We start from the raw sequence: 23330 nt of genomic DNA on the forward strand, positions 1-23330 counted from the left end.
AGTCTATATTGAATTGTTGTGGTATTTTGTGGGATGTTAGTCTACATCCTCTAGATTCACGCAAAAAAAGCCTTAAGTTTATTATGATGAAAAGATCAATATTGAGTATTAAATGGGTCAATATAAGCACAGTGTGTGCCTCTTCACTGGTGGTTATGGTTAAAGATTTCAGCCAGACTTTGGAAAATCAAGACAAATAAACGTATCTGTGAGCATTATATTGGCGACATTCAGAGATACGGGAACCGGCGCGCGTCAATTGCATGAATGAACGCGGTTTGTGATGGATTGCGCAATGAGAGGTGAGGCACTGCCTCACCTAGCTCCCCTGGCCGCACGCCCCTGCAGCAAACCCTCGGGCGAACCACATAAAGTGACCTGGTCCAGCGGATGTGTTTGACACACGAGTAAACAAATCAAAAAGAGACTTTTAAGCATTGGGGAAAATATATTTTTTCTGTCACACAAACATGAAATAAATATTGAAAAAGACAAGCGCTTAAACAACGACACATGATCATTCAAACCTTTCAATTAAATTAAGCTATAAAACATTCTCTTCATCAAATGGGGAGTTTGCGCAGGTGATGGTGCTGATTAAATACCAGAACTCTCAATACCGGTTTCACTTCCTTCTCTTGCCACGACTCCTCCGGCCTCTGAGGCCACTGGATGCGCCGTCCTCTGTGCCGCCCTCGGCGCCGTTCATCTCGCCTTCTCCGATGTTGATCTCTCCTTCCTGGATCTCGGTGCGCTCCTCCGGAGGAAGACTCTCGATCTTCTCTTTCGCGTCCAGGTAAAACATCATGTCTCTCAGCTGCTCTTGCAGATCCTTGATGGTTTCTTCCTTTGCCTCGCCTGAAACCGGAGAATAATTGCCTCAGGAAAAATGTGACTCATTCTACGTAAATAAATCTGCCTCGGTGGCTGAGTGACAGGGAACGTAAATGTTTATATGTGCGTGTGAGAAAATATTTATACACTTAAAATCCTTATTTGCATCTTTAATTACATGATGCTGTATCGATATTCAACGGCACTGTGTCATATTAGCTCATATTTTATCATAAATATTGTGTTGCATTCATTATGCCCTGTACAGTGAAAAGAACCATACAATCCCACGAGACCCACCTGAGGACGAGAGGATACAGTCGACTCAGCAGCTTTTAAAGCAGATGTTTTTGGACATATTTTGGTTTTAAAACCAATGGAAGCAGTTTTGACTTATTTTAGGGTCATGTGGTCTGTAAATTCTGCAACTACAGAGTCAACACAATTCTCCACAGTACTACAAATATATTTCTGTTCCTACAGTTGCACAACATATCGTATAGTCCCATGTATCGTGATGCGTAACGCCAGATACTTCCCAATAAACGCCACTAGTTTATGATCGTGAATACAAGGTTCCATTTAACCCTTTGTCACTTTTTAATTCCAGAATTCAAAGATTCAAATGCAAGTGTAAATAATCGGGATTATCCTGAACTATGTACATAGTATAATGTTGGTGGTAAAAGATCTTTAAAAACTAGGTTAGACAACTTCAATAACAATACGCTAAACGGATATTACATAAGAATTTAACATGTGAGCCTGTTTTATATGGGTCACTTAATGATGCTTATTTTAAATGCCAACATTTAAACAACAAAGAACAGTGAAATAGATTAACGTCTTTAGATTTGTTATATTGCAGTCATGATGATTACACAGCAAACGAGGACTGTACTCACGGATTTCTTTCGATCTGCGTTTCTCGTCCGTGAGATGAAATTGCAGCTGAGTCTGATTGTCTCTCAAACAACGATTCATCTCCTGCTCTTCCTGTAGTTCCTGACTCAACTTGGTCACCCTGCTGCTCAATTGCGAGCACCTGAACGCACAGTAACACAGACTTTAAAGTATCATGAACCAGTTTCATTATTTTCAGAGCCCACTCCATCCCTGATCTATTTCGTTGAAAAGCGATTCTAAATGAACAACTCGTGTACATTTTAAACTTGGAGCCAACGATGATGAGACGACTTCATGAAGCTTCATCAGCAAACTTTAACACAACGTATATTCAAATTCAGACTTAAACATGACATTATGTGGATCAATAGCTCAGAGTTTTAATCACAATTTACTTTTCACAGAGACAGAAACGTTGACAGGAGAGAATTAAGTTCTCACTTACTTCTTCTCTAATCCTTGCTTGTCTTTGCTCAATCCCCCGAGCCGCCGCTCTAAATTATCACAGCGCTCCAAAGTCTCCTTAAATTTGGCTTTCATGTTGTTCCTCTGCATCAAGCAAACAAAGAATTTGTCAACATGTGCCAAACACTGGAATGGAAACGTCAGTAAATCTACCTCCTCCGCGGTTTCCTTCTCCAGGTGAAGAATCTTGTTCTCCCAATAAATCCTTTGCGACTCCAGTTGACTCGTCAAGAGGTACGAATACTGTGGAAATTGAACCAATGAATACTGGTTTTGGGTTCAGAACTCGGTCGTTAACTTACTTCTAGTTGAAGTGCATCCATCTTCTCTTCCTGGCAGGTGTCTCCTTCACATTCGTACTGTACCATCTTCCCATCGGTCTTACTGGCCACCAGACGATGAACGTAGTTATCTTTGGGCAAAAAACGTGTCAATGTTAAAAATCATTTGCCGTGACTCCACATTAAACAACGTAAACCAACCTCCTGCGTAGTCCCAGACCCGCTGGTTCATCAGCTGCATGGCATACGTGTGCTGGGTTTCTTCAAAGTGCTTGTAAGCATGTCGACTCACGTAGCGACCGCAGCCGATGTGTCCGCAGATTAAACAAATCCACAGGTTCTAATTTAAAGGCGACACACGAAGGGACATCAGCGGAAGAAAATGACGAGAGTCTGGACCTTGCGTCACACGTCACGTACCTCCTGGACGCCACATTCAAAGCATTTGTTCTCCTCGACAGGTTCTGGAGTTTGACAGTAGCGACACACGGGACACCTGAATATGGGAGAGAAAAAAAAAACACAAGTGGCTTTTGTCACGGGATGCACAAAGTAGCGCTTCGGGGTCACAGAGGAGAATGCAGGGGGGAGAGACACAAAGCTCGGACCACATGATAGGAAGCTGACCGAAACAACCAGAGGACACCGAGTCAGGTGGTACACATGATGCCATTGTCCAGAGGTTTTTAAAAACATGAGCAGGGTCAAGAGTATTAGTTCATTAAATTGTCTTAGCTTCTGTCGATCATTTTTAATTACATTTGTTTCAGGGTTCTACATCTCTTCAGAGGATAATTTTACTCTTTAATTAGAGACAGCCTTGACAGAAATGCTAGTTTGAAAAAAATAACCAAGATTAAAAAAAACATTCGTTTCTGGTTCCCCCAAGTGTAATAAAAGTGTTACTGCAATGCCATAAAATGTGCGATGCATAAGAGATTTATTTTAACAAAGTCTGTCTAAACCTGAAGACTCCATTACCAAGATGGTCCCGACCACAGATTGGATACAAAACAACGGTTCAGTAATGTTCATATTTTATATCGTCTATGGTTGCGCCATTGCCAAATTCAGCATGTGCATTTAATCGCAAAAGGAAAGAAAGGCTCTTGTTGGGTCAATTTATTATTTAATCTTCCTGGTAACTTCAAATAGTCCATCAGTAAACTGTAAGAAAACTCTCTGACCCACTGACGAAAAGCAGTCAAGTGAAAATTTTCAGTTAAAGATTATTGTTCAAAATTGACACGAATGTTCAAAATTATAGTTATATATTGTGGCATTTGTGCAGATGCTTCAGCAGTTTTGACGGCTGAGTGAAAAATGACAAGTTGCAAAATCCTGAGTAAATAAAGAACTAGACCCTTACATAATTTTGTGTTCTATGCATCAGACCACTTTGCTGATGCAAACAGAGCAAAGGTGTGTTACGAAACTTACGAAGCGTCTTCCCAGCGCTGCAAACACTGACTATGGAAGCTGTGGTTGCAGAGGGTGGTGAGGACACCATTGACCGACTCGTCCATACGTTCCAAACACACGGTGCACTTTGGCAGCTCGGTCAGCTCCATCACAGGTAAACTGGCACCCTAGAACAAAAACATTACTTAGGTTGTGTGGTGGGAAGAAAGCAAGTTAAATCAACTCAATTCAAAAGGCATTTTTTGATGACGATAACCGATACCTGTTCTGATTTTATGACCTCAGCTCGCTCCACGTAGACGAGCTGGCACACGGCATCTTCAATAGAGTTAAACTGGCGGCCATTGCAGCTTTGATAAAAATTGTCTGCATCTGCCTGAAGTGAGAAAGAAAGAGACATTGTTATAGATATAAATTCACTACTCCTGTGAATATATTATTAGTCTTGTTTCAGGCTTTTTTAAGGCAAAAGTAAGATAATATAACATAGGGATAGTTTGACTAGAGACTGAATTTGAGACAACAATTAAATTAAAAATTACAACCCAAAGTACGACTGAATTATTGGGAATTTTTTTTTATCCTTTTTCTTTCTTAATTTTAACCAACATTGCAAGTTTTTTTGTTGAATATTTATTCAACTATTGAAATTGAAAAGGAGACTTAAATGACAAAGCACTACAGAACACACCTGCGATGAACAATATAACAAATCATTATAAACATCTCACACAAAGTACAGTGCAAAAATTTAAAATCTTAATCAATTTATTTTTTTGCTTGAATTAATAAGTGAAAATGTTTACATATTCAATTCGAGTAGCCAGTTGTATTTAGATTTTTAGTGTGTACTGTGACATCTATACAGTTGCAATCAAAATGATTCAACACCACCCCTGCAAACAAGGTTTGTTGGCAAAATGTACTCATTTGAAACTGTTTGCAATAAAAAAAAAAATCAAGATCAACTTAGATAGCTCAACACAATTAATATAAAAAGTCATTTCTACAAATACAACACAAAATGTCATTTTTAATGAGCACTGCAGTTTCAAAATTATTCAACACAGCAAATGTAATACTTTTCAGTGTCCTTGCTATGTTTTTGTAACCATTTCCTTGTTTATACAAGGCAATGATCTCTTCTATTAACTTTGTTGACAATTCTCTTGACTAACATGCAATACAACATCACCATCAACAGTCTAGGTATTTGAGGTGTTCTAGCTCAAGTACACCTGATGCAACTAATGAAGACCTTTATTGGTTGCATCAGAGGAGCTTGAAACCACACCAGATTTGCAAATATCTACTCTCATGAGGAATGCTATTCAGCGGGTTGAATAATTCTGACTCCGCAGTGGTCATTAAAAGTGTCATCTTGTGTTACATTTGGAGAAACCGCTTTTAATATTAGTTGTGTTAAGCCATTGAATTGTTCTTATTTGATTTCTTTATTGCCAGTAGTTGCTATTTTTTTTATATTTTGCCAATAAACCTTATTTGCAGTGGGGGTTGAATAATTTTGAGTGCAACTGTATATGAAAGGCAGTTCATCTCGGTCCCCATTTTCTCTGCCGCCATCTAACATGTACTTTGAACTTTGTTTTTATGGCATTATTTATTTATCTCTTTTTATACATTTTGTATTAATTTGAATGTTTTTGTTTACATGTATTTGTGAATGTTGTGGATGATAGATGTTTTATTGCTGCTTTACAAAATCATTTCTCATCCGGGGATCCATCGATTCATCCATTGATCCATCCATCTACTGTAGAGTTAGCTTAAGAGTTTATTTTTTTTATTACTTCTAATGGCAGCCTCTGCGATATGCATACTACATTGCGATGTGGATAAGAATAAATAAAAAAAGTCCAATCTTAGCCCAAATATAACTTCACAAGAACAGTTTAAATTGTCTCTAGACCTACATCTTGGCAACAATTATCAGTCAATACATGTTTTGTATAAGAAATGTCAAATCCAATTACGTATTCCTTCTGGTCTCCATGAAAAAGAATATCTACTGTACCTGGGTGCTGAACTTAGTAAGAACCATATACTGGTTAGGTGTGGAGTCCCGTATGATCTTCATGTGCTCCATGACGTCATTGAAAGGAGCCATGAGCTTCATGAGGTCGTGGCTGGTCATAGTGGCGGGGACAGCCAGGATACACACCATGGTACTGCGGCAAACGTCGTCAGTCAAGGATGTCATTTTGCTACATGGAAAGAAAAAATTGACACTTGACATGAGAATCATCAAACAGAGATGTATTCAGCAGGATGTCATGAAACTCACTTGGTCTTATAGAGGTGCATGATGCCATGGATGATCTCAACACATGGGTTCCCACTATAAAATGAGATCTCCTCCGGTAGTGGTTTGGATGCTGCACCACCTTGGGAATCTTCCTGTTGATCTGAAGGACCGTCTGAGTCATTGCTGCTCCCTGAGGGCCAAAAAAAAGGAAATGTACAGTCAAACATGATGGTATTAAAAATATCCACTTGTACTTTTATAATTACATACCTGGTTCAGGGACAAACGTCTCGATCACCATGTCTCCCATCGCTCTACTGCCGATGTGTTGGTGGAGCACTGCTGCACGCTCAAGATCAGTCTTCTTGCTCAGGGCCTGCTTGGCCAGAACCAAAGATTTATCCTGAAGTTCCTCCTCAGACATCCCAGCAGCTGTACAGACAGAGACAGTACTCATAAACCTCACCCTTGGAGCATGTCCAGAACTTTTCCACATTTGCTAAGTGTATTGTGTCAGTGGTTGAAATCCACTTAGAGAATACATCAGGGGTTGACAATTAGATTCTCTTAAGACCACATTATAAACTGTGACTGTTGGGAGTGGCGGAATAATAGAAGGTGCTTTAAAACCAACTATGAAAGGAAGAAGGAGATGATGTTTAGGCAGTATTTTGGTTGCTTATCATTTTCCAATATTTTTTTAACTAAAAATATAAAACATATATAAATAAGGAAATGAAGTTACACCATGCCATCATAACAAGAAAGAAAGGGGCTATTTTATTGTGTAATATTACATTTTAAATACATTTAATTATGAAATGTGATATAAAACCTATATTTTCGAAAGTATTCAATAGGGACAGAAAAAAAGTCCTGAAACAAATATCCTTAAAGTTCACCATCAGAAACATCAATAGATGATCACTTTTATAGTTTTACTCACTGACTTACTTGTCAATAACCAAGACATGACAAGGCAACTTACTTTCCCAGTTATCTTCACCGTTTATATTAAAGTACATGTCCTCACATTGTTGTTTTTAAAGTGGTGCGTGGGCTAGTATAAACAGTTAGCATCTAAGCTAACAACAACAACGTCTACTTTTCTCCCACTAACCTGCTGAATACTGGAAGTTGGCGGGTGCAGGAGACTGGTCGGCCAGCTCCACACGGATCACAACCAGGGACACACTCATGTGTATGAAGCCGAAGCAAACTTTCAACCCGGAATCAGGTGTTGTGCTAACAGCTAGCTAGTCCGCTAGCACGTTAGCCTGATGCTAGCTCAGAGTAGCGTGTTAGCAGGAGCCTGTGAAGACAACATTGATATTGAGTAATAGTTAAAGACAGAAAACAAGTGGAATAAATGCATATTAAGTAAGAAATACACGCAGTGGTTGTACTTACCTCTTTTGTTTAAAGAATCCCTTCGATAAATCCACTTTTCTTCCCCACTTATTATGTCAACATTGGTCTTCAATGGCAGCTCGTGAACCATAAAAGGTAAATGATTCTAAAGGCTGTCAACAAAATGGCGAAAAAGCAAACTTTATATTGAAGGAGTAACGATCCATGACGAGATCCATGACGAATGCAAGACGGGAAGGCGAACCCTTTTCTATCAGAACCCGTTCAAGGGGAATTTCAGTTCCGAAGAGTCCATGACGTCACATCCACTAGAGGAGAACAAAAACGTGGACGACGTTCTTTTTTTTCTTTTAACAACGACAGGATCCGTGTTCGATTCCATTTTAAACATCGTTGCTCATACCTTAAATAATAGCCTTTTTTTTCCCTTTTAGAAGTAATCGTTTAATAAAAAATGACCAAGCAGTCGTCCTTACTACTCCGAAAACAACTGGCAGGTAAAGTCGAAGTGTTTTGTCAAAAATGAATCATTGCGGGTTAAAAAATTGTTGTGAAATAACCTGTTTAACTTTAAACTAAAGATGTATTTTTTTTATGAAAGCTAACACTTTGGGTGTCGCGTCAGTCGGCATCGTGCGTAGCTGTTAGCACAGACTTGACAGTTGTTGACTCATAAGTTCCGATCGTCAACCTTTTATATCATTTAAATAATTTATTCTTTTTTTCATATCTTAACAGAGTTGAATAAGAATCCAGTGGATGGATTTTCCGCCGGTCTTGTCGACGATGATAACATCTTTAAATGGGAGGTGGTCGTCATTGGACCTCAGGACACGCCGTTGTAAGTGACTTTTTTTTAAACTAGAAATAAAGTTTAAGATTTTTACCAATCGATGGAAAACAAACACAAATAAAGCCGCTTTCTTTTAAAAATGAATGATCTGCTTCAGGAAAAGAGTCATGCTTGGGGAAAGTTTATGCTGAGATTTTGGTAGATCAACTCTTGGAAGATCAATCATGGTTTGGAGATATTTGAGAAATACTATTAGGGATGAACATACCTGGTAGAAGTAGAAGAAAACCATCACGACTGAGGGATTTTTGTAGAGGAGCTCATAACGATGTGGAAATGCTGGAATACTCATGTTTTCGTAATACTTCCTCTAACTCCACAAAGTTGAGTATCAGTCTCCTGTACTCGTCGTCGCTGTTGTCCCTGATGCATCCAACAATGGTAGTGTCGTCATCATACTTCTGGACGAGACTCAGCTCCGAGTTGTAGCCTAAGTCTGAAGTATATATGGTGAAGAGGAGAGGGGCAAGTACTGTCCCCTGAGGTGCTCCTGTACTGCACACCACAGTATCAGACGTGATGTCCTTCAGTCTGACATACTGTGGTCGATCAGTGAGATGTTCCAAAATCCAGGAGACCAAAACAAGGTCCACATGCATCCGTGTCAGTTTGCCCTGCAGCAGAGTGGGCTGGATGGTGTTGAAGGCACTAGAAAAGTCCAGGAACAGGATCCTCACTGAGCCGCTAACTTTATCCAGGTGGGAGTATGTCCGATGCAGGAGGTGAAGGATCTTCTACACCAACTGCTGGCCGGTAGGCAAACTGCAGGGGGTTTTGCACGTGCTGGACTTGTGGCCTAAGATGTTTTAGGACCAGCCGCTCCAGTGTCTTCATCAGCTGCGAAGTCAGTGCCTCTGGTCTGTAATCGTTCAGCTCGTTCGGCCGGATCTTTTTCGGGACTGGAACGATACAGGAAGTCTTCCACAGGGTTGGTACTTTCCCCAGCCGTAGACTGAGGTTGAAGACATGCTGGAGCGGCTCAAGCTAGTGCAGCAGCGCAGGTCTTCAGCAGTTAAGCACCTTGACACCTTGAAGTCCACCGAGGTACCGAAGTACATTGTTGTACCTGGAGTGAGGTGAAGCTCGGCAGGTCCGCGTTGGCTTGTGGAGTCATCTGAGTGAGCCACGTCTCTGTGAAGATCAACAAGCTGCTCACTCGGTAGATCCGCTGGTTGTTGAGGGCAGACAGCTCGTCGATCTCATCTGTCAGTGATATTGATGTTCCCCATCGTGATCGTGGGGGTCGATGGTCGGTGAAGTCTCCGGTTGTCCGTTAGCTTAGCCTTTTATTCTATTGCCGGCTCTACATCCACGATACCGCGCTGAAGTTCGATCGGGATATCATGACTATCTCCAGCTTGTGACTTCAGTGACAGCATATCCTCTCTTGAGTTAACAAGACAATTCTCTCCAAGTTCAAAAGTATCCAGCGTAAAAATTATAATAAAAATGATTAATAAAAACAAAGTTATTGATTATTGCTGCGGAGCTACTGGAGAGGCTGCTAATGTGAAAACCCAACTCACTTGCATGTTTTAATTGTTCATCATCATGTTTTGAAGTTGTTACTTTATAAATTGTTCCTCTGTCTGAAATCTCAGCGAATGAGAAGTTGTGAGAATTGTTACGCAATTATGTGCTTCACTCCTCCTCCAGCAAGATTTAAACACACCCTGCTTTGTTTATACAATGAGTCACTTGGAGGTGGAGACTTCCGGGATTGATGACGTGCGGTGACAAACCTCGTTGCTTGACTAATCACAGCAGGGGGGGTGTAGTTATGTTTTCAGATGTAAATATTCAAGATCTATTTAACAGACACTTAAATCCACTTTTTTTATTTAGAAAAAACACTTAAATTAAGTTTTCCTTTTTTTTTTTTCCCCTGCATCATACATTTTCGTACTTTCCTCTCACCTCTTATCGCTACACATCTCCAGAACCCCTGTTTTAACGTTGTCTTAACATTAAATAATATGAATAATACAAATGCTATGTGCTGATTTATTTTCAGTGAGGGTGGATTCTTTAAAGCAATTCTTACATTTCCTCGTGACTACCCACTAAAACCTCCCAAAATGAAGTTCATGACAGAAATCTGGCATCCTAATGGTAAGTACATCTTTTTTGGGGGTTCAACTTCCTACTAAATATCCTTCTCAGAATGGAGGACACACCTAATAATCACTAAACTTGTCTCCAACTTTTTTTGTTTGTTCCAGTTGCCAAAAATGGTGACGTGTGCATTTCGATATTGCATGAACCCGGCGAGGACAAATACGGATACGAGAAGCCCGAAGAGCGCTGGTTGCCGATCCACACCGTGGAGACCATCATGATCAGCGTCATCTCCATGTTGGCAGATCCTAACAGCGACTCTCCCGCCAACGTGGACGCCGCGGTAAGTCGTCCGCGAGCCAAGTGAGACTCGATTAAAACGACTGATTTTCCGGTTAAATCTGTTGCAGAAAGAGTGGCGAGAGGATCCTAGAGGACTTTTTAAGAAGAAAGTTGCACGCTGTGTGAGGAAAAGTCAGGAGATGGCGTTTGATTGAGGTCGACGTGAAACCACCTCTATAGTAAGTTATTTTTAAGTGTTCAGATTTTGACTTTAACTAATAAATAATGTCCCTCTTCAGGTTGGAACAAATCAGGATGGCTGCATAGAAGAGCAACAGACTTCTTCTGCATGCTTGGCTATGAATATTTTTTATTTGTCACCAGTCTTATTTATAAATTCAATTTCTAAAAAAAAAAAAACACCTCAGCTATTTATGGTGTTACTTTACCGCCTCTACCTGTGTTTTGCAACACTGAGCCAAGAAGACGCGTTGAATCACCAGCACTTGGAGGGAATGAAAATGTTTTTTGTTTTCTTTCCTTCTCACATTGTTACAGGCCATTGAAAGTGAAGTGCACTTGAGGAGAATTCAGTTTATCACTGCCTTTAGTGTGTGATGGAACACTCTTGTCAGAATGTCACCTGCAGGTTTAATTGATTTAAACCAAAGAACAAAAAAAGATTAATTTTGCAGGTGAAGAAAATGGATTGGGATTTAATGTAAATAATTAAAACGAAGGTGTTTTAATATTTATACTTTACCTCTTCCTCCACTCAACCTCTTCCACTAAAATGCAACTTTCATTTTAGTTTAACCATAATAAGGCTTGTGACTGTTGAGCAGTTCGATTCTGATGTTCAAGACCGGTGCTGGGATACATTCCTCTCAAGACTGCAGCGACAAGAGATGCTACACAAACTAAAGTTCTCACTATTTTTATTCTAAATAAATCATTTGTGACGTCAAATCACTGCATTGTGGTTTTTCTTCATGTTTAGTCTGCATCCTTCTTTTGAAATAAATCAACATAACTCCAGTATTAATATTTTTCTTTATTGAATTAAGCGCCAGCTCAACACGATCGCACATTACCCCTTGAACTCAAAAAATATAAAATCTTCCCTCACAAAAGGTGACCACTTGCTGCTCAACCCTGAAGGATCATCCGGACCTCCTCCCTGCAAGATCACTGCCCGGGCGCCGACAGGCTCTTGTTCATGAACTGCTTCTTGACGAAACACACCCACCACTGCAAACAGAGTTCAACACACACAAAATAAAAATTTGTTTGTCTAAATGATGCAGAAAGAAGCGACAAATAAGTGTGTGCCACTGCCTCTGTTTTGGATTAGCTTCGGTAAAAATGATTTTTTTTTTGCCAAAATAAGAGTGCCCTCTGTTGGAAAACATCACAATTGTAGAGGACAATTCACCTGATTTTGATATAGTGTGATAGGATCTGTCAGTAGGAGATGGGTTGTATAATTTCTCCCAACAATAGAATCACGCAACTCCTGGCTGACCATGATTTCATCACTATTGCACTGTTTCACTTTCGTAAACGTCGTTTGATAGTAACTGATCACTGTAGGCAGAAACTTTCCAGTCGTGCTGCAGTTTTGTTTCTTTTTTTTGAACCATGGAAATGTAAGCTAAATATCTGTGTCGGTCTGATAAAATGTTGCTCACTTTGAAACACCAAATAAAAAGATGGTGTTAGATATCTTATCCTGATAAGCCAACAATTAGTATGTTGCACTTAAGAACATCTTACCTTGCTGGGCTTGTCGGTTTGAGGATCAAACACACGGTCACATAGTCTCAAGCCGGTCTCTTGTCGGATCTGCTGAAGGTAAGCCCTCATCGTCTCTGTAAGATGTTAGTAATAGGTTAAGAAAATTGTAATAGAAAATGGGTTTAAATAAAAAAAGTTAAAGCAGACTCACCATCTTCCTGCTTGTTTGCAGGTTTAGCATACATTGCATTGAGGGGGAAGCCTGGCTCTCCTGGAATGGGGAAGTTGGTGATACCCAGTGTGTACATTTCCTTTTCCCCTTGACCCCTGGAACTGCACTACACGACACAAAGCAAAATGATGTCAAGGATGAGAAGCATTTATTTTAAATGTGCTGGACAAATATGACCCCATACCTTTTGTAGCTTCTTTAGGCATTCGGAAATGTAAAGTGTGACGTAGATTAAAGTCCTGTCTGCCTCGTTCTGAAACAAATCAGAGTAAATGGTCACAGTGTCTAGGGTAGGTAGGGTAAAACTTTATTACAAGTTATTTTTGAGAAAGGTCATTTAGACCAGTCACATGTGTCTGATTTAATCACACTAATAATAGATAGTTTTATATATCCATCTATTATTAGTGGGATTAAATCAGACGCAGAGACTGTGTGGAAACAAAGTTTAATTTTGTATTCACTTATATTATTAATGACTCGTCAACTTTAATATGAATAAAGGTTTAAAAAAATGTATATATATTGTATCATTTGTGAATATATATTTTCTCTAGGGTTTGAGTGAAGGTTAAACAAAGAAACATCAGATGAAAAAGTTACAATAAAATGGTAATTCAACAAAAATACTTCCCAAAGGAGACCTCCAGAGGAATCAATAAAGTTCATCTTTCACTCAATTTACTTTGTCTATTTTATATGTAGGATGCCTCCTTTTCAATCTTTTGTGTTTCCATTATATTAAGGCTTTTCCCTCCTTTATATTTAGCTCGATGGCCCCTCAAAACAGTCACTGTAGAAAATGTAGTGCATAATAAGGGATTTAATTTCCCACCACTAAACTAAACTGAACTAAACAAATGTATGAACCAAATGTAAATACATTTTTTAAAAAGCATCAGTGAAACTTTAATAGAATCAAGTTTTAGAAGGAAATGAAAATAATTAGGAAATTAAAAATAACACTTAATTCACCTAGATTATGCTAATTTAGTATGGAAAAAAAAATAAGGGATTAAAATCAATTTTTAAAACGTGTATATAATCGTTTTGAACATTGACATGTTGCATAGTTTGAATCCAAGCAACTTGGTTCTGTGAGGCACGTTCAGGCATGAAAAGGAATTCACTCCATCGCAGCCTTCTTAGAGCAGAAACTAAGGGGTCTAACTGAAAACAAATAAAGCCAGTGTGCTTTACATGCGTCGTTCTTTTTAATCTTAAGAATTAGAATTTATTACCTTGATCTCATAGTTCTTGAAGAAAACGTTGGCCTTGAAGTAGTAGATGGCTTCATCAATGATGTCAGAATCAATACCTGGAAAAAGAAAAAAAAAGCTTAAAAATATATCTTTACTTGCGTAATATATCGGCAGACAGGTTTGTATTAAAATTTAATCTCTGTTATATGAACTGTAGTTGACCATAAATGGAAGTGAGACAAGTGTGTGTAAGGAACTAAATACGAGTAAAAAAGATTCTATTGACTGGACATTTAACAGGTCATAAAGAGGAAGTATCATCTAAAATAAGCTTCGTGTGTGTGGTCCACTGAGCAGTCTCACCATCTCCTCGGGCAGGTCCTTTGAACTGGGTTTTAAGGGGCAACAGAGCCATGTTACCCACCAGCCTGGTGTCAGGAACCATCAAACTCGAGTGATACGCCTGGAGACAGAGTTGATGACACGTACATAAACCCGACGATAGATCAGCATATGTTACCATGTTCACCCTCATTGTTATATTCAGTACGTATGAAAAGTAAAAACGTCTTAAATCTGCAACACAGTTGTTATTCCTTAACATTTGGTTTCAATGTAGCAATAATACTGAGCTGGAAAATGCTACAGCATTAGCTTGCTAAGCTAACTAGTCAACCCGGATTTCTCCAGAGCTTCTCGTCTTATTCCTGAGCATTTAACGTATTTAATCGTCAGAGACACTCGAAAAGACGGCGTACTCACCGGCATGTTGTTAGATATCTATTCTACTGCTGAGGATAGGAAATATTTGCACAGAAAGATGCTGCTTCCGCCTGTCCCACCCTTTAGCTAAACAGGAAGTGGCCACAGAAAGAAACTCTTCTAGCGGACACACGGGGGCGCTACAGAAGAAGACGCGGAAAAGTCGCTTCAAAATATATATATTTTTATTAAAAATATATCAGTGACAACTGTTAAATAAAACAAAACAATTAACGTAAAAATATATATGAATGAAACCATGATGTTTTATCGATGTTCAACAAAATACTTGAGTGAAGGAGTCGTGGGAACATGATGTCTGTATTCATATTTAATTTAAAACTCTAAGTGTGAACCGAAATATGAAGATCATCTTCAGCTCCCTGCTTTGTCCTGGAAAATCTCATCATAGTTCACGTTGTCGGGGTCCTCTGCAGTCTCCTGTGGCGAAAAATTTAAATGAATAAAACTAATAATATGTCAGTGACCTACTTAAATAAATATTTAAGTGCCTTCATATATTACCTTTGGTTCCTTGAATTCCAGGTCTTCCCCGTACTGTATAGAGAAATCGATGTTCTGAAGTACGATGTTAACTCCTTCTTCATCAAGCCGGTCAAAAGGCAGGAATCTAACCATGCTGTAGTCATCGATCTGGTAAGACAAATATAATCCTCAATTTTAACACAACACGACAATCACTGCTGCAAAACTGTAGAGAACACTCACGAGGCCACAGATGGCTGCTGTTAGTTTCTTAAATTTCTTGCTTCTGATAGAATCCGAGCTGTCATCCATCATAGAGTACATGTCTGGATCCAAGTACCTGATCAAAAAGGGGAGGTTGGCTTCATCCCATAATCCAAAAACACGAGCAAAATAATGTGTACTCTGCGATGGGTTGGCATGACAATATTAGTAAATAAAAAGGTAACTTACTTTTCTATTTCCTTCTTGGCTTTAGGATTGAGAAGATCCATCTTTGTCATGATGTTAACTTGAGGGATCTCTAATGACACCATAGTACTCAGAGCAGCCATGACTCCAGAGATAAACTGTAGTTTAGTCAAGAACGGAGAGACGTTAAGCACAAACATGGTTTTAAAACAAAGGGGAAAAAAATGTACCTTGAAAGACTCCACCATGAACTGTGAGTCAACCAGGAAGACCCCACAAACACGGAATTCCCATTGTTGGAGCTGATCTACAAACTGTCTCATGACAGGGAGGTGTGTGTAGAGTTCAATTTGACCTTCCAAAAAAAAAAAAAAAAATCAACAGGTCAAAAGATTTGCCTTTTTTTTTTTACTCCACAATATGGACTAATGGGCCGAATATGTTTCCTGACATTTTCTTTTCAGATCTGGCAATACCGATCAATTATCAATAGTAAAATGGACTATATTGATCCCTCTAAAGATTTCCTTCGGGAAATCGGGTTTCCAGTTCACAGCAAGCAATGGTTTCATAAAAACAAGCAACAAATAAAAAGGACAAAGTGCAATGGATGACAAAGTGCAAATATAGAGAACATAGATCAAATGAAATAACACAAAGAAAAGGATACAAAGATTAACATAGAATAACATCATCCTTTCTCTCCACTCCTGCCCCCAAACTCAGAGTTATAAAGTCTAATAACACGAGGAATGAATGAGTCCCTGAGTCTATTAGTGTTGCATCTGGGGAGGAACATTCGTTCACTTCATCTGCTTCTCTGTTCACTGATGTCAGTGTTCAGAGGATGACTGTCATCATCCATCCATTTACCCTCTCCGAATAATATTATTGTGCTTAATTTATTTTATCTCCATGATTCAATACCTATTTAGCATTTACAATATAATTGGTAGAAGTAAGCTTAATATACTGATACTTGCACAAGATCCCTAAACGAGTAAGATACTTAAAATACTTCAAAAAAATACCTGGATCCAGATGATAATTGGGGAGACCAACCTTACAGTGAAAATAATGGATAACCAAAAAGTTTCCATGAAATAATGATTTGATTGATACAAGCCAAGCTTTCCCGTAGTAGGTATATATACAAACATACATTATATGTTGGCAAATACTCAAATGAAAAATGTTTGTGGAACTTTGTTAAGTAACTTATTTCCTTTCTTAGAAAAGCTATAACAGTGACAGTGTGATAGTTTAGTGATGTAGATTCAAGCGGTTGTGTTGGGACCACAACTGCAGTTCCCACCTGGGCAGTCAAAGAGGATGTAGTCATCCTCCATGTGACCCAAACTTTCCTCCAGCCAGTCGAGGTTATTGGCAAAGTATTCCATGCAGAAGACCAACCCTCCGTTTGGACCGAACCGAAGAGAGTCATCCTCCATCACATCGTCCACCTGGATGAGTTCTCGGATGTCTGGAAACCAAAACAAAGGTTTGAGCATTACATGTGAAAATACAAGCCTGGACTACTATATTAACTATTATCAACTAATCCATTTGCTATCAGATCATAAAAGTGATTGTGATAATAATCCAGATTATTTCCCAGCAAGACTCACCTGCCAGCACAGGGTAGTCAAAGTGCTCAGCAGCTGGATCCAGATTGACCACCTGAACCGAGCGGTTTAAGGTCCCGGCATGTTTGACCATTGTGGAACAGTAGGTACTCTGAAAAGTATTTATACACATCAAAACATAGCACTACATGCTTGTGTTTACATCTGAACGCACCACACGCCTTAGCATTTTGCTAACACTTTAATCAACATTTAATGTGTTTTTTTCAAGTCCCATTCGCTTACCTTACCACTACCTGCGGGACCCATTACGATTTGAGCGTAACGTGGCATGATTTAAAAAACAATTATGTCTTTGTTTAAGTTTAAAATTACTTTAGAGTAAAAAAAACAAACATGCGCCCAGGATAGCTCAGGCTCTTCTTCTCCTCCTTCGGTCGTGCAACAGCGCGCTCCTAATAATGCTCACTACTCCCTCTAGTGTCTATATGTGAACTGCCGTTTTAATTATATCGCACCTAGTTTTTTTCAACCTGTTTAACCACTATATTGACCACACACGTTTAATTGATTTATGATTTTGCCAAATCGCAAATATAGCAAAATAAAAAAATAAAAACACTAATGTGTCTGGAGGGAATGGGTTTTTAAACGCAAGTGCGCGGCGATTGTGCTCTTGCGTCACATGTTGCTTCTTTGGATATCGAGTTCTGTTCCTGTCAAACGAGGCTAACTGGTTAGTTTTCTTCAACCTGACAGGCGACTACTAACCTAGTAACTAGTCAACGGGGAAGGAAACAACCGTCGCTTCCCCCCCGGGGCGAGTCTGAGAGAATATTGTGTCAATATTGTATCTAGTGCAAGAGGATGGTGGGGAGCTCTCGAAGCTAACGCTAAACTTAGCTTGTGTCCACTAAGTCACTTGGAAGCTGATTGACATGAGAGACTCGTTTGCGGAATAAAGGTGAGTTTTCTATTTTTAAATAAAAAAAACAAAACAAAACTACAATGTTGCTCCTGCTACTGGCGTCAGTTAACAGCAGGTTAATAAAAAAACGAACTAGTTTAACTCGTACGTGTCGCTGCGAGATTCCCTGTCATTTGGATCTGAGAGCTTTGACTTTATTTTAAAAAATATATAACATATGTAACACGTTAGCTAACTGGAGACACTGGTGCTGCATTTTAACAACGACCAACCGTAGGGTTGTGAGGAAATACCGATTCGATAGCGATATTTTCTTGTATCGATTGTTTTTCTAACAGAAAATATATTTCAAACATTTATTTAAATAATTTATTTTGATCACACTTATTTTATGGTTCATAATAAAATAAAGTGTGTGTGTAAAATAATTCATTTTTTGATATAAAATGAGTATGCAAATATTCACAGTGTTAGTACTTGTGTTGTGTAAACTTCCCACCGATACACGGCAGCAGTCATTACATCCCCCGCAACTAAAGCATCAATTAAATCCCGTGATATTCCAGGGATGACTGAGGACAAGCGGATACAGTCGACTCCTGCAGCTTTTAATGCTGATGTTTGTAGATATTTTGAAATGAAAGTAGTTACGACTTCTACAAGAGTCATTTGGTCTTTAAATTCTGCAACACCAGAGTCAAGTACTCAGACAACACTACAAATATATGGTTGTCCATACAGTATCGTAATATTTTGTATAGTTGCACCTTTATCGTGACGCATACCTATACAATATACCTATAGAGCTGAGTCTCGTCCAGAAGTTTGCTGACGACACTGCCATTGTTGGATGCATCAGGGACAACAGCGAAGACGAGTATAGGAGTCTGATACGTGACTTTGTGGACTGGAGTGAGAGGAACCACTTGCAGCTGAACACTTCAAAGACCAAGGAGCTGGTCTTGGACTTCGGGAGGTGCAGGACAAAGCCACGTCCACTGTCCATCAGAGGCGACGAGGTGGAGATAGTCGACAACTTTAAGTACCTCGGTGTGTGGCTGGACAGCAAACTGGTCCTGCAACACAGACCATGTATATAAGAAGGTTCAGAGTAGACTGTACTTTCTGAGGAGGCTTCGATCATTTAACATCTGCAAGAAGCTCCTCTGCATGTTCTACCAGTCTGTGGTGGCCAGTATCCTGTTCTATGCTGTGGTGTGTTGGGGTGGAAATGTATCCAAGAGGAGCGTCAACAGGTTGGACAGACTGATCAGAAAGGCTGGCTCTGTGGTTGGCATGAAGCTGGACTCACTGGTGACAGTTGCTGAGAGGAGATCACTGGACAAAATACTGTCCATCATGGATGATGACAGTCATCCTCTGAACACTGTCATCAGTGAGCAGAGAAGCAGATGGAGCACAAATGCTCCTCCCATGATGCAACACTAATAGACTCAGGGACTCATTCATTCCTCGTGCTATTAAATTGTACAATTCTGGGGACAGGAGTGCTTGTGGAGTGAAAGTATCTTGACATTCTGTTCTATGTTAATCTTTGTATCCTTTGTTTTTGTTATTTTCCTTTGATCTATTTTCTTTATCTTTATCTTTAGACTTAAGATTGTGTCATCTTGTTCTTTCTCTTTATTTCTCTTTGTTCTTATTTTGATTTTTTTTTTGTGAAGAATTGATGTATTTACTGTGGTTATTGGAATAAGACAATTTTCAATAAAGTTCTACCTTGCCTTACAACCCCCGCTAGTCAACACTGGGTTCACTATTCCTCTCTCTCTTTCCAGTGTGGCGGACTATGAAGAGAGCGGGTTATGGGGGACAGTCAGTGTGAAGACTTGGATTATCTGATCCAGGATGAGGACACGCTGATCGAGGGCGTGAGCAACCAGGTCTTGTTTGTCGTGGCGCTCAGTGTCGCTTTCCTGGCAGGGATTCTCACTCTCCTCTGCAGGTAAGACGCTTTCTACTTCTATTAGTCTTTGAGATTTTTACAATAAAAATAATGAAGAGACAGTCAGGCAAGCACAGAAACTTCCGGAAAAATGATCAGAGAAACATTTTTAAAAAGTGTGACTTTTACTAATCAATGTGTGATGTAGTCAAAGTAAGTGTATACAAACAGGAATGGGTCGATCATTGTTAGAAAAAAAAAAGTTCCACCTGAAGTTATCCATTAACCATGTTAACATCTTCTCTGTTTACACAGACAAGAACAGCAGAACATTCATCCAGAGAACCAGGAGCACGTTCGAGCGGTCCGGCAGCAGCTACAGTCAGAGCAGGTGAGCAGGAGAATACAGCGTTCGCACCTTAAATAATGCATCTAGAAAAAAGCAAGTTGCTTTTAAAACATGTAAATGCGCTTTAATGTTTATTTTTAGCAAGGATGTCGCTCTTTGTTTCAATGTCAATAAAAAGTTCTCCTTTATAACATAATGACTCAGATTTTGATTTAACAAGTAATTGTAAAAACTCAAGGTTGATGGGTATGTTGTTAAAGCAACTTAACGGAATTCATATTTAAATTCTATCATTGTTTTTTTTGTTTAAGTCCGGCTCGGAAGAATGTGTTTGGGATTTACTCGCATGTTGCAAGAATTAATGCGCTTAGAAATTTCCAACCGTTTCTCAATATAGACTCTGACTGGACTTTTGTTTCGAACAACATAATGACGTTGTCATAGTGGTGCTAACATTTGAAAGGTGAGACTATTTTAGACGGATTCATTAATTTGACCATTTAGTATTTTCTTTAAGTGCTACAACATACAAATATATGCGAAAAATAATAAACATTAATGCATCTTTGATCATGATCAAAGATGCAACTTCAACATAGTTTCAACATAGACTCTGCTGGTTATTTCCAAGGCTCTTGCTCCGGCTCAGATGGTCTGATGTTTGTTTTCTTTTTTTTTCCACCTGAAAGGATGAAAACCCTCAACCAGAGGTGCGGCAGCAGTTTTACACCGACATGTCCTGTCCTGTGTGTTTGCAACAGGCTGTCCTTCCAGTCGAAACCAACTGTGGACATCTTTTTTGTGGTAAGATCATGTTCACTTTTCATGTAAACATTTGATATAGTGACTCGTATAAGGTTTTAGGTACACGTTTTTACAATCTTTTAAAGTTTTACCTTCAATTTTCTAGTCAAAACGTTTGAATTAATTAACATTTTCTGACTGATGTTTCCTCTTTTGCAGGTTCCTGCATTATAGCCTACTGGAGATATGGAACGTGGCTGGGTGCCATCAGCTGTCCTATATGCAGACAGATAGTGAGTTGAAACTATAACCAGTGTTGTTTAAATATCACAGGGATTACTTTGGATACAGTATACAATGTAAATAATCAATTAAATAAGTAAGTAAGTAATTTATATTTATAGAGCGCTTTACCAGACCAGGATCACAAGGTGCTTAAACAATCAAAACAATACTCAATAAAATATATACTTAAAAGATCAAGATAACACAGAGAACAACACAGGAGTTCCAGAAAATCAAGGAAAAGCCTGAACAAATACATTGATATGTATAACCTGTAACAAAATAAAGTGAGTGCCTTGTACATTTAAGTAGGCAAATAAGTGGTTTAATTAAATAGAAATAAAAATAGAAATGAATTAGTTAGCATGTAGCTAGCTTAACCCATTATTCACGTGCTGTGTTGACTTCCTGATATGCTGAAGACATTCACTGGATAAGGCTCGACATTTTGTGCCTCTTTTCATTCCAGGTAACGTTGTTCTTCCCGCTGTTCAGTGAGCAAGCCACTCCTCAGAGGGTCCAGGACGGTGAGGCGGAGCCTCTGCTAATACTACGAGACATCAACGATTATAACCGCAGGTTCTCCGGTCAGCCACGATCCGTAAGTATGGAGAGCCCTGGTCTGTCATGGAGTCGCCCACTGACACGTTTTACTCCTCAGCTGCTGGAGAGGCTGCGGGACGTCCCCACCCTCCTCCGCCATGCCTTCCGGGAGATGTTTTCTGTCGGCGGCCTCTTCTGGATGTTCCGCATCCGAATCCTGCTCTGCCTGGTGGGGGCGCTCACTTATCTGGCGTCGCCTCTGGACATCATCCCCGAAGCACTTTTTGGTCTTCTTGGATTCATGGACGATTTCTTCGTGATCCTCCTGCTCTTCGTCTACATCTCCATAATGTACAGAGAGGTGGTCACTCAGAGACTGAACGCTTGAAGCCGTGTTCATGTTCACGTCAGACTGGGAATGTTTAACTCAACTGAATCAATTTAAAACTTTTTAAGTTGTCGAAGGTAAGATTAATGGCTGTGTAATAAAAGTTGAGTGGACAATATACGACATGGGACTTGTTTTGTTGCAGGAACTTGGATAATGAATGTGAAATTTAATAGATAAATAGATCTGATAAACTATCCATTCAACAAGTATGAGGATTATTAATCTAGTCATAACTTTATAGCAGATGGTGTGAAGTTACCAAACAATATATCATAATAAGGACATTATTGTGTTTTAAATATTTTCTGCTCTTCTTTAAAACATGAACCATGCATCCTATCAAACATTACAACTCCTAAAAGAAGTACACTTTCAGCACAATATATCATCAGCTTAAGAAGACAAAGGCAGAATATGACAACAATGATAAAATTTACAGGAACAAATTGCACTTGATTTATATAATAAAATCTGAAATAACACATTTATCCTCTTTAATACTCCCTTTAGTTAAGTTAGTAAGTAATTTAAATTTATAGAGGGCTTTTCAAGACTTGGGTCATAAAGCGCTTACACAATCAAAACAATACTCAATAAAAGATATACTTAAAAGGTCAAGATAACACCGAGACAAACACGGGAGTCTCAGAAAATCAGGGAAAAGCTTGAACAAATAAAAAGGTCTTAAGATGTTTCTTGAAGGAGTCAGTAGATCCATCAAACACAGAGGGAGAGGATGATTGTTCTAATGCTTAGGAGCAACAGCCTGGAAGGATTTATCTCCTCTGGTCCTGAAACGTGTGCGAGAAACCATCATCTATTTTATTTGGGTATTTGTCCATTTTTATTTTATTTTTATTTTGTATTCTTAATCCGATTTCTCTGTATTGTGTTTAATGCTTAATTCTAGCAGTGTAGAGATGCAAAACTGAATTGTTTCATTCTTTCATCCGAATATACGTCCAACATAAGCCATAATAAAAGTGCATTATTTTTGCATTTATATTTATTTTTTAGCATCTTATAATTG

General features: G+C 39.0%; 5 protein-coding genes across 5 annotated transcripts; 2 read left to right on the top strand and 3 right to left on the bottom strand.

Annotated features, from left to right (window-relative positions):
* Positions 1-434: 434 nt before the first annotated feature.
* On the bottom strand, positions 435-7795 carry brap (BRCA1 associated protein). The gene is made up of 14 exons (XM_087791349.1): positions 7585-7795; positions 7295-7486; positions 6445-6606; positions 6214-6364; positions 5944-6133; positions 4171-4284; positions 3927-4075; positions 2907-2982; positions 2688-2826; positions 2508-2617; positions 2359-2448; positions 2186-2289; positions 1740-1879; positions 435-858 (listed from the first exon to the last, which is right to left on the bottom strand). Exons 2-14 carry the CDS (start codon positions 7371-7373, stop codon positions 626-628), a joined length of 1737 nt encoding a protein of 578 aa, XP_087647475.1. The 5' UTR covers positions 7374-7486; positions 7585-7795; the 3' UTR covers positions 435-625.
* A 54-nt stretch (positions 7796-7849) lies between these two features.
* Positions 7850-11713, top strand: LOC148079689 (ubiquitin-conjugating enzyme E2 G1-like). Its single transcript, XM_087791352.1, has 6 exons — positions 7850-8042; positions 8284-8386; positions 10413-10510; positions 10621-10799; positions 10867-10977; positions 11038-11713. Exons 1-5 carry the CDS (start codon positions 8000-8002, stop codon positions 10951-10953), a joined length of 510 nt encoding a protein of 169 aa, XP_087647478.1. The 5' UTR covers positions 7850-7999; the 3' UTR covers positions 10954-10977; positions 11038-11713.
* Positions 11714-11772: 59 nt separating this feature from the next.
* On the bottom strand, positions 11773-14780 carry arpc3 (actin related protein 2/3 complex, subunit 3). Its single transcript, XM_087791350.1, has 7 exons — positions 14672-14780; positions 14273-14372; positions 13949-14025; positions 12892-12960; positions 12687-12813; positions 12515-12609; positions 11773-11989 (listed from the first exon to the last, which is right to left on the bottom strand). Exons 1-7 carry the CDS (start codon positions 14675-14677, stop codon positions 11927-11929), a joined length of 537 nt encoding a protein of 178 aa, XP_087647476.1. The 5' UTR covers positions 14678-14780; the 3' UTR covers positions 11773-11926.
* A 207-nt stretch (positions 14781-14987) lies between these two features.
* On the bottom strand, positions 14988-17599 carry gpn3 (GPN-loop GTPase 3). The gene is made up of 8 exons (XM_087791353.1): positions 17440-17599; positions 17197-17305; positions 16884-17051; positions 15799-15923; positions 15611-15726; positions 15401-15497; positions 15197-15325; positions 14988-15112 (listed from the first exon to the last, which is right to left on the bottom strand). Exons 1-8 carry the CDS (start codon positions 17485-17487, stop codon positions 15047-15049), a joined length of 858 nt encoding a protein of 285 aa, XP_087647479.1. The 5' UTR covers positions 17488-17599; the 3' UTR covers positions 14988-15046.
* A 242-nt stretch (positions 17600-17841) lies between these two features.
* rnf170 (ring finger protein 170) lies at positions 17842-22415 on the top strand. Its single transcript, XM_087791354.1, has 7 exons — positions 17842-18118; positions 19882-20048; positions 20304-20379; positions 21027-21141; positions 21301-21374; positions 21836-21967; positions 22028-22415. The coding sequence occupies exons 2-7, from the start codon at positions 19909-19911 to the stop codon at positions 22295-22297; spliced, it is 807 nt and encodes a 268-aa protein (XP_087647480.1). The 5' UTR covers positions 17842-18118; positions 19882-19908; the 3' UTR covers positions 22298-22415.
* The last annotated feature ends 915 nt before the right edge of the window (positions 22416-23330 follow it).

Source organism: Callionymus lyra, chromosome 5 (genome assembly GCF_982586985.1).
Source record: "Callionymus lyra chromosome 5, fCalLyr1.hap1.1, whole genome shotgun sequence".
Classification (NCBI taxonomy): domain Eukaryota; kingdom Metazoa; phylum Chordata; class Actinopteri; order Syngnathiformes; family Callionymidae; genus Callionymus; species Callionymus lyra.